Genomic DNA, 19,074 nt, shown 5'->3' with positions numbered 1-19,074 from the left:
CTTGATAGTGCTGCCGCTTAACCCCTTGCACCAACAGGGAGTCTCCCTTGATTTACATTTTAAAGAGGTGGCACAGTGGGCTCCAGGGGAATAGATGGGGGAGGCGGAGTTAGGGGTGGGAACCCAATCCCAACCCAGGCATCAGATAATAGTGGCTTGGACTTGAGCACTGGCAGTGGGGATTTGAAGAGTGAATAAATTTGGATATTTTGGGAGGTAAAAACAACAGAACATGTGATGGCCTGGATCCCAATGCTAGACCACAGTAAATACTCAATAAACATTTGTTGAATGAGTTAGAGAAGGCACCTTCCTGGTGCCAGGCTCTTGTGCGCACCCTCTGGTATAAGGTCTATGTGAAGACCATGCAGGACCCTCAAGGTCTTCTCCACCATCAGCCCCAGGGGCCAGGAACCAGAGAATGTAGGCACTGCTCAGGGGGCTACACACAAACCCTGCACAAACGCTGGGGAGACTTGGCTAGGGAGCAACCAGCCCTCCTTTCCTTCCTTAATCTACAGAACCAAGAAAATGACTAACCACCTAACCCATTTGGCCTCTGCAGCAGAAAGGATGGATGCTGGATATGCAGGACTTCCCACAGGCAGAGAGGGCCAGTCCTCTCTAAGACACCTCTCCAGGATCCGTGCCACCCAGAACAGCGAGGTATTTGTCAAATGAACTCTGGAGCAGATCCTAGTGAGAAGATTATCACATGGATTTGGGTGTCTTTGAAGACATGCTCTGAGTTCCTGGTAGGTGTCTGGATTTGGGACGGGGTGGAGTACCCGAAGGAGATCTCGGTACCTGGATTTTGGGAGGCCACGGAGATGCCTGGCTTATTGATGAGAGAGGGCAGGGCTGCAAGAGGGGCACTCCTAGGTCCCACTAGCTAGAAAGAAACCTGCCCAGGCTCTGGGCCAAATAAATCATTGGGAAGGGAAGAAGAACATTTTTTCATCTGTTTAAAGGGCAACGAAGCATAGCGGTGGCTGGCCCAGCGGGAGGCAGGGCTGAGGCCAGGAGGCTGAGGCCAGGGCTGCTTCCTCCTCACCCCCATTCCCTCTGGAGCTGCCCACTGCGGATTGTGCTGCCTCTTGACTGGGTCACCTGTGGTTGTCACTGTTAACAAATATACTCATTAATTGGTAATAAAACAATTATTTTAAAAGGCCCCATTTAGGGGCATAGCTCTCGCTAATTCCTATCTTTGATTTTACTGGAGCCCAGCCTGAGATCATTCACACCATTACACAGATTAGAAAACAGAGGCCCAGAAAGCAGAAGGGACTCTCTTGAGGACACCTAGCATGGAGGTGTGAGAGCAGGGAAGAGAGTCTGACTTCTGATTGCCGTTGTGGGATTGGTCCCCTCCATTACATCCATAGGGGCCCCCATGGAGCTAAAGGGCTGGCGCCATTGTCCTGTGCCCAGTCTTTGTGGGGGAATAGGAGCAGAGGCATGTCCCCTCACTCTGCCCAGCCAAGCCCTGGTGCCGCTTTCCTTGCCCCATCTCTGTCCCAGACTCCCTTGAGGTCCTTCTTGGTACTAAGACTTGATCTTGCCACCCCTGTCTGGGCTGTCAAAGAAGTAATTTCTCTTCAACCAGCTGGATTTGAATATGGAAACGGTTTGTAATTACTCCAAGTCCTCCAGGGCAGCATTATCACCAGAGTGCGTCTGGAAGGGCAGGGGTTCCTGGGAAAGGAGGTGGGGAAGCCCTGATGCAGGCAGGCACCTCCAGGGAGAGCCTTCCAGACGTTTTGCCTAGCCTAACCTGCTTCTGCACAGTTCCTGCAAGGTAGTGCTCTCTCCACCTTACTCCCACAGCCCTTGCCGCCTTACTGACCTCTCCCAGCCTGCTCCATGAGCTGCCAGGTATGGAGTGCCATCTCAGTCAGAGAGCTACCCAGAAACTGACGATCCCTGTGTCTATCTGGAGCCAGCCCCTCCCATTACCCCTGCACCCAGATGGATCCTGGAGAGAGGGGAAGGGCCTTAGGGATCCAGCTGCATCACATCTGCAGGAGACCTGCCTGGGTTTCTGTGGGCTTTGGGTCTCCTGGATGCTGGCATCATGAATATTCATAAAGAAGGAGGCAGGCTCCCTGTGGAAGAGGAAGGTGCTGGTGCTCTGGAGGATAGGATCTTGGAGGCTTCTTGTATCTGTGTGGGGACCCCATGTCCCACGTACTCTCCCCATCTTTGACCACCTCCTTAAGCCATGAAGCCCAGCAGCAACCCGTTGCCCCTCTCACGGAGGGGGCCCACCGGGCTGACTCTCAATACCTTGTCAAGCTTGCCTGTCTGGACTTTCACAGTAGCCACAGGGCCCCCCAAACCTAGAGACCTGGGGTGTGTTTGAGGCCCAGCAGGAGCCCAGGAGCCCTGCCCACAAGTACTAGCCCAAAGCACAGGTTTTCTTGGGCTCCTGCAGGGAAAGGAAAGGGGCTAGCCCTTCTTTCCTCCCTGCTTCACACAGCCTCATAAATTCCCTTAAGGTGACAGGTGAGATTCCTTCATTGCCCCTTATTACCGCCTTCCATTAAAGTCGATAATCTCTCACAATCACTCACAACAAATGTCACTGCAACTGCTGGAGGGGGGAGGGGAAGGCAGGGGAGGGGGGAACAGGGGCTTTTCTCTTTGCCTCTTCCTGGTACTGCCCCTGGGGGAGGTGGAGTCTTCTCATCCGGTCCCTGTCTGCAGGGTGACACATCCTGTCCAGGCCTGCAGTGGGAGGAGGGGGTGGAATCCCACTGGGTGGAATGGGGACTTCCTCACTGTCCAAGTTTGGCCCCCTCCTGGTCAGAGAACCTTCAAAATACAGGGTTTGCGAAACCATCCCACCCTCCACCGCAAAGCTGCCCCCTGCTGGCTCCTCCTCTGACCAGAGCCATCTGATTAACCTACTTGTCTTGGGCCGCAGTGGTGTGTCCCTGGTCTGCCCACCTTCCTGGTGGCAACATGCCCAGGCCACAAACCACCCAACCAAGGCTCTGAGCCATAGGCATCTCCTTAAGTACGCCTGAACCATGTGGGCTCAGGCCCCACCCAACTGTCCCTGGGCACAGTGCCAAGATGGGGAGGGGGTGGGTCCGTACATTTCTGCTGCTTCTACACAAACAGATGCAACACGGGGGCGCCCCTGGCACAGGGAAAGGCACTTTGTGGGAATAGACAGGCACTCAGAAAACCATGTAATACACTGCACACGTGTAGCATCCCCGTGCATAGGGACATGCAACATTGCAGAGTTTACACGGGAGTATGCACCAAACACTGCAGTGTACATATGTGGCTCCTACATGCAAGTGACCTCAGCACTCAACACACATGTGGCACTTGTAAGCATGCTTGCACACGTATAACATATTTGCCCCCAGGAACAAGCAGCATGCATTCGGGACCTGAGCACATGTGAACACGCTGTGCATATGTGTAGCACTTGCATGCAGTCAGGGAACATTGCAATGCACACGTAGGGCACCTGTATGCATAAGCATATGCAAAGTTCAGCGTACACGAGCGGCACCTGCATGCACAGGGATATGCAATATGCCGGGGGTTGGGGGGAGCAAATGCTTCAGCGCCCACAGCCCAGGAGACCCTGGCAGTTCAAGACGACTCGGGCCCGGGGTATAGCTAGAGGGGCGTCGCGGATCCCCGAATCCTGCGGTCCGAGAGGCCGCGGGCGGGGCGGGGGCTTACCCGGGGTTCCTCCCGCGCCGGCGCCCGGGGCCCGGGGTGGGGAGGGGAGCTTGTGCTCGGCTCGGCTGGCGCTGCTCCCCCTTTAACAGGAGGCGGCGCGCGTCGCCCCCGCCCCCCGCCCCTTCTCCCGCGGCTCCTCGCGCCCGGCCCGGCGCGCGCCCCCTCCCGGGCCCGGCCCGCGCAGGCGCCGCGTCCCGCCTCGGCCGTCACTCGGCCCCGCGCGCGCTGCGGGCAGCGGCCGGAGCGGCCGGAGGAGCCGGATTTGACGGCGGCGGAGGCTTCGGCGGCCGCGGCGTTCGGAGACCGGGAGGATGCGGCGCCGGCTCGGGGGGCCCGGGGCTGCGGCCGCCGCCCGCGAATAGGAGCAGCGCGCGCGGGGGTGCGCGGCGCGGGGGAGCGGGAGCGGGTGGGGGTGGCGCGGCGAGGAGGCGGCGGCAGGAGCCCGCGCCCGGCCCGGCGCCCGCCCGCCCCGCCGGCTCCGCGGCGCCTGTTCTGCACCCGCCGCTCCGCGGAGCGGGAGCCTCGGGCCTCCGCGCGGCCGCCGTGAGCCCCGCGCGCCCGGCCGGCCCCCGCCTAGGGATGGCAAACTTGCGCCCCGCGGCCACCTCCGCCAGCGTCGGCCCCCGCTCCTGCTGCTGACGGCGCCCAGGTGAGTGCCCGGCGCAGACCCCGCGGCCCGCGCCCGCCCCCCGCGGCCCGAGCTCCGCACTGCCCGGCGCCGGCGCCCCCGGCCGGGTCTGCTGGGCTCCCCCGCCCGGGCTGAGTTCGCTCCGCGCCCACCGCTCCCGGCTCTCTGGAACTTCCGAGCCCGGGGCCGAGGTCTCCGGGGGTGCCTGGGCCCCTCCCCCGCCCCCTCCCGGCTAAAGCCCCCTCCCCCGGGCGCGCCCCCCCGCCGCGCCCCGCGCCCCAGCCGCGCCTCCCTCCGTCTGAAGTGTCTCCCCCCTCGCCCCCGGATCAGCCTCGTCGGGCGTGCGCCCCCACCTTGCTCAGAGACCCTTCTCCAACCTGAAGCTCGACAGTGTCCCCCCCTTTGAGCCCTTCTCGTGGAGGTGCCGGACCCCGCGCTTCCCCGCACTTCTCTCTGCCGGGCGCCCCCCCTGTGCCCGTCCACGTCTCCCCACAGCTGCTGCCCGTCCTCGCGCTGCGCCTCAGCCTCGCTTCCCCTTCTTCTGTCCCGATCGCCGCCTCCCCCATATCTGCCCCGAGTCCCGTCTCCTTGCCAGTCTCTGCTGCAAGTCCCCTCCCCCGCAGCCTGGACTTGGGGCGCGTCCTCCCGCCGTCCGCGCCGCCCCGCGCCCCCTGCTCCCCGGCCGGGATCGCGCCCGGCCCCGCGCGCCCGGCCCCCGGGTCCATCTTCGGCCAGAGTCTCGCGTCCATCCCCCACCCCTTCCCTCCCACCCCCCAGGAATGGAGCCGGCGCCGAGCGCACCCCCCGCGGCCCCGGGCCCGGCTCGCTGGGCGCTTGGGTCACAGGCGGCGAAGTTGGCGGCCGCTCGCGCCGCCGGCGGGGCCGGGGAAGTCTCCGCGCGGCTCCGATGCGGAGCGGGGCCCGAGCCCGGTGCCCGCGGCGGGAGGGGCTCCGAGCGGAGGGAGGCTGCCCGCCTGCCCGCCTCGCCAGCTGCCGGCCGGGCCCCTGGGCGTCCTCTGGCGCCCCCTGCCCGCCGCCGGGACCCGCCGCCCCTTTTCCTTCCCCGGGCAACCCCAGGTTTCCGCAGCCTGAGCAAAGCGGTAGCTGCGGGGCTGGCGTTGGGAAGTCCCAGGGGAGAGAAGGGTGGTGGGCGAGGACGCTGTCCCTCCAGCTAGTCTTGCCGGCGCGGCCCTGGTTGGCAGGCCTCATGCTCTGGGGAGGGACGGGGTGGGTGGTCGGAGGACCCATCCCAGCAGCCGTCCAGGAGCCGGTTCAGCCACCAGCGCAGACCAGCAGGACTGGCCCCTGTATTTGAGATGGTTTCATTGGGCTTGTGTGGGCTTGGGCAGGTGACCCCACAGAGCCGCTGTCTGTCTACCCCTTCCATGGCAGTCTGCACAGGTGGGGGTGCGGGCAGAGGTGGGCTTTGTCAGGCTTGGGCATGGATAGGCATCTGGGAGTCCACCTGGCCCTGGGACAAGGCAGGCACCTGGGAAGTGTGCCCCGGCTGCCACAGAGCGAGGGGCAGTGTGGACTCTGCACAGGGTATGCCAGTTGGTGGCAGGGTTGTCACCAGACAAAGATTGACAGAGATCTCTCCCCTTTTCTTCCCTTCTGGGTCTCCTTCTCCCCCACCCCACCCCTGCCCCCCATGACTCTCAGAAAGGGGTAGGTCTTGCCTGGAGTGGCTGTGTGTCCTCGCCATTTCTTTAACCTAAAGTGAGACCCAGGTGGTCTCTGCCCCCCTCCCTCCCTCCTCTTCCCTTGGTAATGGAGCTGAGTTAGTACTTGGGAACTCAGCTTTTGGTCAGATAATTTCCCTTCAAAAGCTGTGTGGCCTGGGCAAGCTACATAGCCTTGCTGAGCCTTGGTTAGTCCTCTGTAAAATGGGTCAGTGATCACTGCTTTGTTAGTTGCTGGGAAAATGAAATTAGATGGTACAGAGAGCCTGGCATGTAGTCATTCTCAGTAATGATAGGTGTGCTGGGCTGTTTCTCTTCAAGGCCAAGGTCAGGCTCCTTTCCATCCCTAATCCCAGAAGAGGCGTTCAAAACAAGTTCTAGTGCCTTCACCCCAAGCCCAGGATAATAAAGCCAGAAAATACCTGGGTCAGGGTGGGTCTCCACACTGTGCCACGCACCCTTCCACATCCCACTGGGCTGCTCTGGATCAGCTCTGGCGGGTGGGGCCTCAGTGAAAGCCAGGCCAAAGTCTCCTTAGTCCTGGTTTAAGTCTAGAGGCCCCGGGGGGTGGGGTAAGTACAGAGGAGAACCCCTAATCGAGGTTCCCCAAGGTAGTCTGGCTGTTAGGGGGTCCGGCAGGGGAGATCAGTCAGAGGAGCACATGGGGCAGAGGAGCCTGTTCTTCCCCAGGAGGCCAGAAGCCATCAGGAACTTTCCTGGACAGTTAGCCCTCCAGGTCAGCGTTGGGATGACCTGACCTGAGAGCCCCAAGACTTTGAAGAAACCTGGCTTTGACGTGAGTGCCTTGGTGAAGGGCGGGCGCTGCGGGGAGGGGTCTCGAACCCGTGACGTCCAGCTGGGCTGGAAGTCCTGTGGCGGTGTGACTGGGCCTGGGTCCCCCCGGGGAGTGGCAGCCTCCAGCCTCCCGCCTGCCTGGGCAGCCCTGACATTGGGGAACAAAAGCTTTCGGTTCCTGTAGCAACCGCGGCTCCAGCTGCTGCAAAGTTCCGGGGAGGCGGGCGGAGGGCGGCTGAGTCACCGCCCCCTCCCGCGCCGCCCGCGCGGCGCCGCCCCCCTGGCTGGGGCCGCCCCTCGACCCTTCTTTAGGACCTTTGGGTGACTCCCGGAGACTTCTTCCCCCGCCGGAGGACCCCGCAGAACCGGCCGGGCGCCCTCTCAGCCGGTCGGGGCGGGAGGGGCCGCACGGGGTGGTCGCCGCCCCCCTCGGTCCCGCCCACCAGCTCCTGGGGGTGTGCGCCCCTCTGGGTACGCGAGCTCCGGGAGAGGGGTGTGGAGGACCCCGCCCCCCGGCCAGGGGATGCATAGGGGGCCTGCGGGCCCCGAGTGGGGGTCCCCACCCCCGCGGCGGCCTAGACTCGGCCCGGCGGCGAGCGCCCGGGAGGCGGAGGGTGAGTGACGGGCGGGCGAATTGGAGCTGCCAGGTGGATAAACGCGGCGGATGTGCGCACCCGCGCGCCCCTCCCCCGCCCGCGCCCCGGCCCCGGCCCCGCCGGCGCCCCTGCTGCCAGCCTCGCGCGGACAGGGCGCCGGGCCCCGGGCCACCCGGCCCTCACCCTGGCATGACGCGCTCCGAGGCTTTGTGCCCCGCAGTCTTAGCTTGGCCCTGCCGGTCGCTGCGAAGCCTCAGATTCCTTCGTTGGCACAGAAGGGTAGCCCGAGACTGGGCAGTGAGCGCCTGGGCCGAAGGTGGGCTTCTCAGCTTTGCTCGTGGAGGACTGGGCTTTGGGCCTGGAGAGAGGCGAGCCCATCACCCGAGAAGGGGTCCCTGAGACTGGGGTTACCACGACCCGGCTCCTCAGCCGGCTCACCCGGAGAGGTCCGGGGGGGGGGGGCCTGTGGGCAGTGGCTATCCTCTCCATCACTGTCCTGACCCAGGAGGTTCTTCCTGAGAGCTGCCTCCCTGCATCGCCTCTCCAGCGCCGGTGCCTGATCTCTCTGGGCTTGGAGGTGGCAAAGCTACTCTAGTGGTTCAACCCCGAGTCTTCCAGAAGTAGCCACCTCCACCTCAGCAGAATGGGGGGAGCCTGTGAGGTTCTGAGTAGAGGGCGGGGAAGGAGGAAAGCAGGTGTGAGTACTCTCACTGTGCCTGAGCGCTGGGAGCTCACAGGAGGCTGCAGGAGAAGCTGTGTGCCATCCTGATCAAACCAAGGATCAAGTTTCCATTTCACAAAGGGAAACTGAGGCTCGGGAAGGTTAATTGTGGCTAATAACCACGCAGACTGCCTGTGAGGTAAAGATCCTTCTAGATGCCCTCTCAGGGGAGGTGCGCTCTGACCCAGCTTAGAATTGGACTGACTGTGGGTGGGAAGCGATATAAAAAGGAGTCCCTAAAAGGTCTTATGTTACAGTAGGCACAGTGAGGGTCATATGCAGCCAGGGTGAAATTCCAGAGTGTGAAGGGGGTGTCTGAAAGAGACTGAGTGGAGGAGGGGCTTGAGGGTAGGGTTTAGTGGTGGCTCAATTCTGGAGCCAGTCTATGGCTCTGAAGAATGTGGACTTAGTGGTTTTCAATAGGTTGTGGCTATGGAATAGGAGCAACAGAGGCCCAGGAGGTGGTGCTGGGCTCTGAGCCCCTAGCTTCGAGAACACAAAGGAAGGAACAGCAGGTCAGGTCCTGCATGATGTTAGCTGTCATGTGCTGGGCCTTCAAGAGCCGAGTATCTGTGTTTGTATGTCTGTGTGCGTATCTGTTCACATGCAGAATGTCTGTGTGTGTCTGTGCATATATGCTTTGTGTGCATGTCTGCAGGGCACAGGATATTGAAAACCACGTGTGTTGGGGTGTGTGTGTGTGTGTGTGTGTGTGTGTATGGAGATTCCCCATCCTGCCCTAAGTGGGGGAGGCAAGGCCAGTTATAATGAGCCCCCCACCTCCCCGCCGCTGAGCTGCAGCCATGGCCTGAATTTTGCAAGCTGCTTAAAAATAATTGGGGGCAACAGGGAGATTATATGTCACTCATCATCAGCTGCTGGCTTCACTGGTGCCGCAGCGGACTGGGTGGCTGAACAGTTTGGGACGAGCATGGCGTGGGGTAGGGAGGCCAGGGATCTGGTTCCTTTTTCTGGTGGATAACTAGCTTCTGCTGGATAACTCCAGGCTGTCTTTGGAGATGGGTAGGTGGTTCTTCCCTAGTAGATGGGCCTGCCTTAAACTTGTCTCCCCCCAATCTCCTGTTGCTCCCTGAGACTGGGGAAAGGCTGGTACTTCTTTGTGGTTGTGGCTTGGGCCTGACTCAGTTGTAGCCTGTGGGATCTGGGGCAGTGTGGGTGCTGCACAGGGACTGGAATTCTGGGGTTCTAATGCCTATCCCCACCCTTGGCTACTCTTTGAACTTTTGAACAGCTAAGGGGAAATCTGTCTCTGGGGAGCAGCCATGTCTTGGGGAAAATCTCCTCATACCTGTGCATTATCCTGTGCTTGTGATTTAGTTCTCAGAGCGAAATGCTTGGGCTTCTGGTCTGAAGCCTGAGTAGCAAGGAAGGGAAGGAGCAAGAGGCTATTGGTGGGTGAGCGAGAAGCCAAGGTTGGGGCCTCAGGTCCTGGACTCCAGTCCCAGCTTGGCTCCTCTTATGAGGTCTTGAGCAGATTGCCTCTCCTCCTGGAGCCTCATCTTCTCTCCTCCTAATGTAGAACAGCCAGGCTCTAGGGGCCCATCCACTGCTGTGAGCTATGCCATGGGCCTGGAGGAGGGAGATAGTGTGGATCGCTTCGGGGGCAGGGCTGGCAGGGGGGTTGAGCTAGCCCAGACTCCGTGGCCAGTGGGTGGGAGGGCACCAGCAGCAACCGCCCACCCAGTCCTGGTCCCCTCATGTGTCTGTCAGTGTGGGGCTTGGGTCCCAGATGGCCCCTCACCTGGAGTGCATTCACACCTGTTGGGAGCTCAGCTTAGTGCAGCGCTTTGGGGGAAAGGTAGTTAAGTCATTAGTGAGCTCCCGTCTCTCAGGAGCTTGAAGACTGGAGAGATAGCTGAGCTGGCCCAGGAAGATGGCGAGGGCCAGAGGCCATGAGTAAATGAAGGGATTTTCAGGCAAGAGCCGTGGGAGATGAGAGTAGAGAGGTGGCTTGGTTGCCTCACTGTAACGGGTCCTGAGCCAGAATAAGTCTGTGGCAGGAGGGAAGAGGGGTCGGAGGGGAATTACTGGACCCATTTTGCAGATGCCTCCCCACCCGTGTCCACCAGGAAGTCCACATCAGTGACGCTCGTGGCATTCACACTGGCGATGCCCCGCACGGGCATGGTTGAGCTTGTGCGTAGTCCCTGGTACACTGGCGGTAGCTCCTCCCCTTTCTCTCCCACTCAGTAAAGCAAGTGAGTGAGGATGACATTGTTCTGGGAATAACCTTGAATTGCTCTGATTTATAAAAAAGCAAATCGTTGTCAAACATCTCTACTTTGACAATTACTGCTGGATTACGTGTGACACGCCTCCGCCGATCACGACACCTGTGACTGAGAACAACAGTCTTGGAGAACCCACTTTGGGGGGTGGGGATGGGGCCCCGGCTACACATCCTCGGACTGAGGTGCCGTGGCTGACGGGACCCCCCTCCGAGGAACCACAGGATACGAGTAAAAACACCAGTGTTACGGACTTGCAAGATTCTGGGCACCCTCCTGAGCCCCGTCCCTCGCTTACCTCATTTAGATGTTGGCGGAAACCTGTGAGATAGGGACTCTCGTTGGTCCATTTTGAGGGTAAGGCCCTGAGGCGCAAGTCTCTTGGCTAAGATTGCGTGGGTAGTCCTGGGTGCCTTGAGAGAACCCGGCCCACGCTCTGCAGCTCGCCGTGGCAGATTCAGAGCCCGCGCTGGCTGTGCCTAGGGCCACTGACCACTGTCTCTCTCCACAGGGCAAGGGACATAGGATGACCCCAGCCTGTCCCCTCTTACTATCTGTGATTCTGTCCCTGCGCCTGGCCACCGCCTTCGACCCTGCCCCCAGCGCCTGCTCCGCCCTGGCCTCAGGCGTGCTCTACGGGGCCTTCTCACTGCAGGACCTCTTTCCTACCATCGCCTCGGGCTGCTCCTGGACTCTGGAGAACCCCGACCCCACCAAGTACTCCCTTTACCTGCGCTTCAACCGCCAGGAGCAGGTGTGCGCCCACTTTGCCCCCCGCCTGCTGCCCCTGGACCACTACCTGGTCAACTTCACCTGCCTGCGGCCTAGCCCTGAGGAGGCCGTGGCCCAGGCAGAGTCAGAGGTGGGGCAGCCAGAGGAGGAGGAGGAGGCAGCGGGCTTGGAGCTGTGTGGGGGCTCAGGCCCCTTTACCTTCCTGCACTTCGACAAGAACTTTGTGCAGCTGTGCCTGTCGGCCGAGCCCTCGGAGGCCCCACGCCTGCTGGCACCCGCTGCCTTGGCCTTCCGCTTTGTGGAGGTCTTGCTCATCAACAACAACAACTCCAGCCAGTTCACCTGTGGCGTGCTCTGCCGGTGGAGTGAAGAGTGTGGCCGCGCTGCTGGCAGGGCCTGTGGCTTTGCCCAGCCGGGCTGCAGTTGCCCTGGCGAGGCCGGGGCCAGCCCTTCCACTACCACCACGTCTCCAGGTCTTCCTGCTGCCCACACCCTGTCCAATGCCCTGGTGCCCGGGGGCCCAGCCCCACCTGGTGAAGCTGACTTGCACTCAGGGAGCAGCAATGACCTATTCACAACTGAGATGAGATATGGTGAGTCTGAGCAGGGCCCACTGGGGTGGGTGTGTCCAGGGGGTTGATGGTGCCTCTTGTTGCCCATGTTGGCAGATCCTGGGGCCATTCACATAGTTGTTTGCTGATATCTTCTGTGTCCAGCCTTGTCCAGATGTTGGGGTCACCAGAATGGATTGGGATCAGACCTCATTCTTGAAGAGTTTGCAGTTAGGGTGGATGAATGGGGGCATAGATCAGACAGTGCTGTATGATAAACACAGGGAGAGGATCCTCTAATTGGGTAGTCAGGGAAGGCTTCCTGGAGGAAGTGATACAGGAACAGAGATCTGAAGGACAAGCTAAGGGAGTGGTGAGGGCCTTCTAGGTAGGGGGAGCAGTGTACATAGGTCAAAAGCTGGGAGTGACTGTGGCAGGTCCCGGCACCGCAAGTTGACAAGTTTGGAGGCGTTAGTAGGCAGGAAATAGGGATGTGTTCCTGCCCACATGGGTCATTGAATTTTGGCAGCGGTCCCAGGGTCAGGGCAGAGGGAAGAATGTGCCTGGGTGAAGAGGCTGGAGCTTCGAGGCTGCCTTGGAGGGCTGGGCTGGCTTGGCTCCCAGTATCCCCCGTCTCCCCCTCTGGGCCCATGTCTTCTGGGACCGAGGCTGCCAGCTGCTAGAGCTTCTTGCTGACTGGGCAAAAGCTCTATGAGCCCTTGAGTCCTGCCTGCTCCTGCTCCCCCCACCCCTAGGTCCCCCAGCTCCCTCAGCCACAGCTACCTTCTGCTGACCCTCCTTCCTGCAGCGTCAAGGCCCCCAACTCCTCTACTGGATCCTGTGTGTGTGTGCTGAACTGTGCTGAGCCAGGGACTGGCCAGGGTCTGGCAGGGGATGGGATGAAGGACATGGAGGGGAGAGGGAGGCAGATCTGGGATCTGGTACTGGCTCTAGTACTAACAGGGAGTTTCCTCCCTTCTCTGGGTCTCAGTTTTCCCATTTGGGATAAAAGGTGCTGGCCTGCCATCGTGAGGATGTCCCACTTGGAAAGAAGATGCTTCTGGATTTGACTGAGATAATTTACAAAGCTGCAGGGGGTCCTGGGTGACCCCTTGCTGCTAGGAACTCTAGGCAATGTACGACCTGTCCCCATCCCTGCTCTGGAGGGCAGAGTCCCAGAGTTGGGCCCTGTCTTCACTTGTTATTTTTGGCATCAGTTTTTTCATCTGTAAAATGGGGAGATGCCCTTGAATTCATTAGAGGATGACTCTCATGACAGTACCCTCTCTTGATTCTCTGGGGAGGGGCTTCTTAGCGCCCTCCTTGAGACACCTGGCATCATGCCCATCCACAGCAGGTGCCTAGTGGCCTTGCTCTGGCCTCTCCCCCAGGCCAGCTGGCCTCTAACAGCGGTCGATGAAGCTGTCCGAGTGACAGCCAGGCTGTGGGTAGGTTACAGGCCCTGGAGGCTAGTCTGGGATTTAATGCCTGCAGGAAGAAATTGAATTTTGCTTCTTTGTCGAACATCGGCGGAGAGCGCCAGGCGTATATCAGGAGGTTTATGGTTCTTCCTGCCTGGCCAGCACTACCTGTCACTGTGGGGGGCTCCCCCATCGTGCTCAGCAGAGGGCAGGTTCTTTTGTCTGGCTCTCCCTGCGGTTCATCAGCCCAGTGGTCTGCAGTGGACAGAGCCAGGCTCTGCCCTCATGGGCGGGCACCCTGGGCAGGCTGCCATGTGGAGCACAGAGCCAGGAGCAGCCAGCTGGGCTTGGCTGAAGCCGGAAACAGGAATTGGTTGGTAGCCGTGGTGCCTTTGGGGGTCAGAAAGGGCCAGTGATGGGAAGGGCATCATCGTCACCATGGCCAGAGTCTCCGCTGGAAGCCCTGGGGCTAAGGATGGGTGGAGATTAGATGCTATTTATCCCTGGGCATGAGACCTTGGGCTCCTACCTGCTCCTAAATCTAACTTCTGTTTATGCCCCTTGTCCTGCTTGGCATGTTTCCAGGCTGCTCCATTGGGGTTGCCTGCAGGGAGGGCCTGTGGGAGTTGCATGGGTGATGTGACTTTGGTCATCATATGCAGATTCACATGGCACACTGGGGCCCAGAACTGGGCTGGCACAGCCTCTTCCTCTCCCTTGGCAGGCAAGAGATTCTTCCTCCCTGCCACCTCCTTTTCTGCTTCTCTGGGGCAGAAAACAGTAGGCTCAATTTAGTCCATGTGCCAGGGGCATTCAAGGGCCAGCGGCATCATCAGGGCCTGTGCCCGGGGGCAGCACCTTCTTTCCTGAGCCCTTGGCCTTACCTCCATGCCTCCCTTCACCTTCTCTCCATTGGGCCAACTGGACACATGTACCAGCTGCAGGAGAACCAGCTGGCACATGGAGCTGCCAGATTGGGAACAAGATTGGTGGGGACGGTGGTGAATGGAAGGATGAGACCCGTGGCCCAGCCTCTCTTCCAGGCCCTGGAGTAAGGGAGCTTGCTCATCTTCTCTGGGACACCCCAATAGGATCAACTGCATGACCTGGAGGGGCGGGACTGGGCTGGGGCCAGTAGAGGGGTGAGGCTGGGAGCTGGGGGACAGTGACAAGAACGGAGTGCCTGGGCCCGCCTCAGAACCCAGTGCGTTTGACAAGAGGGTACAGGCGCCTGTTAATTTCACGCAAACTGCCTTTGATAGATCTCTTGTTATTTTTGGTGAGTTGAGCCATAAATTTGTGCCATCTTGCTGCCGCAATCTGTTAAGTGGGGGGGAGAGGAAGAGAAGGCAGGCAGGCAGGAAGGAGCTTGGCAGAGGGCTGGCACAGAGGCTGACTGAGGCTGGGGCAGGAAGGTGGGTTGTGGAGGTAGCGCTGGCTGCAGAGTTCAGGAGGCTGACCACTAACCTGCCCACTGACCCTCCAGACCCGAGAAGTCACTGGCCCATGGGGATGACTGCCTAGGGACACCGGGGAAGAAATCTTTCATACCTCCAAACCCAGCATCTCCTATCCACACTCCCTGCTGCCCCCTGGGAGCTGCTGCCCACCCTCACTGTCATCCAGGCACCATTCCTGAAGCCTAGCCACTAAGTGAGCCTGGGGGCTTCTGAGTGTCAGGCCTGGGAGGCATAAAAGAAAGTGGGTTCAAATCTACACTCTGCCACTGTGATTTGGACAAGGGAACCCCTAGATTTCTGAGTGTCACTTCCCTGATCCAGCCCCCAGTGGCTCCCCATGGTGGCCTAAACTCCTCAGCCTGGCATCCCAGCATCACTCAGACCCACCTGCTTTTCGGTCTGCCTTCTAATTCTTTCCTTCCCTTTGCACTCCTGAATCCCCTGTTTTCTGGGCTTCCTGCCTCTGCTGCTGCCTCACCTGGAAGGTCCTTTGCCCTCAGTTCTCAGAATTTCCCATCCTTGCAGGCCATAAGCTCTGTCCTCTCCAGGAAGCGGCCTCTGAATGTCCATCCCTGTCCTAGATGGGCCTCCTCTCAGCGCTCAGGTTTTGCTCCCTTGTGGGCCTGCCAGGCTTGGGGGCAGGCAGTGGGGCCCCACCTGCTCACCAGGGAGGCAGGGCCTCTCTCGGGATGGGGTGGAGGGAGACCTAGTGTGTGTTGTGTGTTTCCTGGAAGGTCCTTCAGCCCTGTGCTGTTGGGTCTCGGTGCTCATCACAGGATGGGGCACAGGCCCACACTCCCAGGGACCAGGTCTCCACCCTCTTTGCACACATCCCAGTGTCTTTACCAGAGTGAAGTTCGTGCCAGGCCTTAGGCTGGCTCTGAGTGAATGTGATACCAGGAGAACCAGATGCACCTCTGTCCTCTGGTGGGGCAGCATGACTGCTAGTGTCCAGTGCTGGTCAGGGCCCCAGCTGAAGTTGTCCAGCCAAGGTTCAATTCCTGACCCCACGCGTGACGAGCTGTATGAACGAGGCAGGTGTCTTCACCCCATCTTCATCACCTGTAAAATGGAGAGAATGGAACTATTCTAAAGAGAATGGGAAATTTGGGTTAAGTGCTTAGCACAGTGCCTGGCACGTGTAAACACCCAATAAATTGTTGCAGGTTGTCATAGTTTCATGTAGATGTGTCTGGATGTCAGAGGAGGTGGAGGAGTGAGAGATTAAACCCCAGTGGGTGGGGAGGGGTTCTAAGGAAGGTGATTGTACACTGGGTTTTGAGGAGTGAATAAGAATTCACTAGTACATGAAATTTTTCTTTACATTGAATTACTTTTAAAATTTGATCTATTGAAAAGAAATTTCATATCATAACTGGAAAAAGTATCATTTATTTGAAATAGGAGCTAGCCAAACCAACAAAACAGCCACAGTGAAAACAAAGCGATGTTATTAGATCCTTGCTAGATGCTCTTCCCTCCTCTAAATTTGTTAGAAAGAGAAATGAGCACGTGCCGGGGATGTGTTACAGCCTAGGACTGCACAGAGACTTGATCGTTCATGTATTAGGGAGGGTTAAAAGTCAAGAGACCGTATAATTTACCATCTAAACTGGGATATTTGTGAAGTTATAAAGAGGAGAGAGGATTACTATTAATTACATCAGAGCAACAGCCCAAACTGGGCTATCCCAGGCAGATGGGCAAACAGTCACCCTAAATTAAAGAGACCTGGAAAGGGACTGACGTCATCAATTCATGATCCAGTGCTATTTAATGGCATGTTTGTGAGCCACCCAAGACATCAGCCACCCCACGCTCTGGGAAACCCTGCAGGAGGAAGAGCTTTCGCGGTAGAGGAAACAGCCTGTGCAAGGGCGTGGGGGTGTGAGCGCCAGGGATGCAGGGAGCTGGAAGTAGGTTGGTGTTGCTGGACCGTAGCCCCAATAGCTGGGGGGATGGGCCAAGGCTCTGACCACCATCCCCAAACACTGGGTCCTCACCCTGTTGACCAAGAACCTTTGAGCAGCGTGAAATTGGATGTCACATGGGATTCAGAGGTGGTCCCTGCTCTGAAGGAGCGCCTGACCTCATGGGGAGGTGGCAGAGACCCAGCTAGTTCTGTTGGGAGATTGGGCAGACAGACCGGTAGTTTGGAGGAAGTCATTGGAGGGGGCTGGCATTTTGGCTGGGTATCTGGGCTCAGAGGGACACTGGTTGTATTGGATGACAGGGGCATTTTCAAAAGCCACCTCTCCCTCCCACCCCCACCCCCCCGGCCCCCTGGGATTTGATACTCTGTGGGGTATAGGAAGCACTTCGAGGGGTGGGCAGGCAAGGAGGGACATGGCAGAGCCACGTTTCAAGGGGATCAATTGGTGCCTCCTCAGGGCTCTGGGGCCAGCCTCCGGGAGGATGCAGAGAGCCCTGGGAAGGGAGGACGGCTTTGTAAATTGCAACGCTCTCTCCCTGTGGAAGGGATGATTATCGAGGTTATTTTTAACGCATTCATGACAAAGAAGGCTGAGGGGGCTGGACTGTGTGGAGTTTCGGGGGCAGGGTCTGCAGAGCATGTCCTGGCAGGTGTCTGCAGTCCTGATAAAATGGCAGAGAGCCTGTGCCCACCCTGCCTGCCAGTGCCAGGCACTTGAGTAGTGGTGGTGGAGGACCCCTCAGGGATAGCTGGCTAATGCTTGCTGAATGCCTGTCTTGTGTTTGGCTGCTCAGAACTAGACTTTCTGTGTAGGAGGGACAAGGGAGAGTATGACCATCCCTCAGGACCCAAGAGAGGAATGAGCCCAGGACCCTCACAGCTGTAGTAGGAGGCAGCCTGGGGTCTAAGCCACAGAAGAGGGGAGCAGCAAAACCAGATCCTTTTGTGTCCAGCCTAGGAAGGCTTCCTGGAGGAGGTGGTATTTGACTTGCAGAAGATTTTGGGGAAATTGTGGTAGAGGAAGTACATTCCAAGGGATGGGAACAGCTTAGCAGATTTGAGGAGGGAGGAAACATTTGCACATTAAAGGGATAACAAGAAGGGTGTGCCAGCTCCTTTTCATTGAGAGCTAATTGTACTCCAGGTGGTCCTTGTTTCTTGTTTTTTTTAATTTTCACAATGACACTGTGGTAGGAAGTTCCATTTTTATTTTTTTGTGGAAGATATTTAAGCTCAGAGAGGCGAGGTGACTTACTCAAGGGTATACAACCAAACTGGCAGAGCCGAGAATCAAACCTATATCTTTCTGGCTCCTAGTTCTTCCCAATGAAAATAGGTTGGTGTTGCTGGGTCATGGCCCCAGTGGTGGGAGGTGGGGCCAAGGCTCTGACTGCCATCTCCAAACACCAGGTGCCTAGTCCTTCCCAAGGGCCCACAGGGCCTCAAAGCGTGCTTGGCTGCCTGGTGGTGAGGGGAGAGCGGATCTGGACAGCTCAGCAGAGTCAGAGCCTGCCCGGCTCGGGTTTATACTGTGGCTGTGGCAGTGCAATCTCTGAAGGTTCCTCAGCAGGGGAGCTTGTGAGACTGGAGCTAGACTCCCAGAGGGTCACTTTGCAGGCTACAGAGTAAAGTCATGCTCATCTCAGGGGCAGGGGGCGTAGATGGACAAAGGAGTAATTAGAAAGTGGTGAGAACACAGAGAAAGTCAGGTATGAAGGGCTTGGGTGGGGTGAGGGACTTGGGGCCCCATGGAAATCAGGGAAGGCATCTCCAGGGAGGTAAATATATATGCCTGGATTAAAGCTACCGCAATGTAATTCAGTGGAAAGAGGGTGGCTGTGACAGGCAGCAGATCTCCTGTGCCTGGAGCAGCCAGCAGGCCAGACAACTGAGGGTGGGGACTGCGAGCATCCAAGCCCCTGGCCCAGCCAGCCCTGGAGCTCATGGGGAGGGACACTCAGGAGTGTGGGGGCACTTGCGCTCCTTCCTGGACCTCCCCTTCTATTCTTGCCTCAGCTTCCTCTCATGCTCCCCCTGTTCTGGGCCCAGAGCCGACTGGGACCTGCACGTGGCATATGCTGAATAAACATTTGTTTCAGTAAATGACACCTCTGGTCTTCTCTGTCTTCTTCCCCTTTAGGGAGAACTGGCATTCGCGTGTGGGGAAAATAAATTGCTGGTCTCTTCTCTGAAGGGAGTGGAGGGGGGTAGAGAGGACGGCAGGCAGTGCAGGCCTCTGCTGTGTGGCCGTGGTTTCTTCCCTTGTCTGGTCCAGCCCAGGGGACTTGGAGAGGACTCATGAGCTAGACCTGCAGCATGTTCAGACTGTCAAGTAGGCAGGATTCTGGAAACCACAGACACCACCACTGGTTATACTGTGGGACTGGCCAACAAGTGGTCGGTGAGCGGTTAGTGGAGAATGTGGGCACTCCAGGCAGCAGTGTGGGTCCCCCCTGGATAAGCAGGTCAGGCTGGTCTCTCACTTGTCTTTGATGGACTTACTGGATGCCAGGCTGGTGGTGGTATGGAGGGGAAGACTGTATAGACACCAGAGTAGTCAAGACACCGAACAGGAGCTGGGTAAGAGTACTCTTG

The 19,074-nt window shown here is 58.7% G+C and overlaps 1 protein-coding gene across 5 annotated transcripts in view; it reads left to right on the top strand.

Annotated features, from left to right (window-relative positions):
• Positions 1 to 4,304: 4,304 nt before the first annotated feature.
• ADGRB2 (adhesion G protein-coupled receptor B2) overlaps positions 4,305 to 19,074 on the top strand; it is a 34,978-nt gene continuing 20,208 nt past the window's right edge. For 3 of the 5 annotated variants that reach the window (XM_054691187.1, XM_037499033.2, XM_037499036.2), the window contains exons 1-2: positions 4,305 to 4,360; positions 10,894 to 11,707. In XM_054691187.1, the coding sequence (XP_054547162.1) occupies positions 10,909 to 11,707 (799 nt within the window). In that variant the 5' untranslated portion in view covers positions 4,305 to 4,360; positions 10,894 to 10,908. Of the gene's footprint in view, positions 4,361 to 7,412; positions 7,431 to 10,893; positions 11,708 to 19,074 lie in introns of those variants that run through there. The other 2 variants (XM_037499034.2, XM_037499032.2) reach the window with 2 other exon arrangements.

This window comes from Talpa occidentalis, unplaced genomic scaffold (genome assembly GCF_014898055.3).
Source record: "Talpa occidentalis isolate TD23 unplaced genomic scaffold, MPIMG_talOcc4v2.1 talOcc4.9, whole genome shotgun sequence".
Classification (NCBI taxonomy): domain Eukaryota; kingdom Metazoa; phylum Chordata; class Mammalia; order Eulipotyphla; family Talpidae; genus Talpa; species Talpa occidentalis.
The sequence above is the reverse complement of the archived record's forward strand: the minus strand, read 5'-3'. Positions and strand labels throughout refer to the sequence as shown.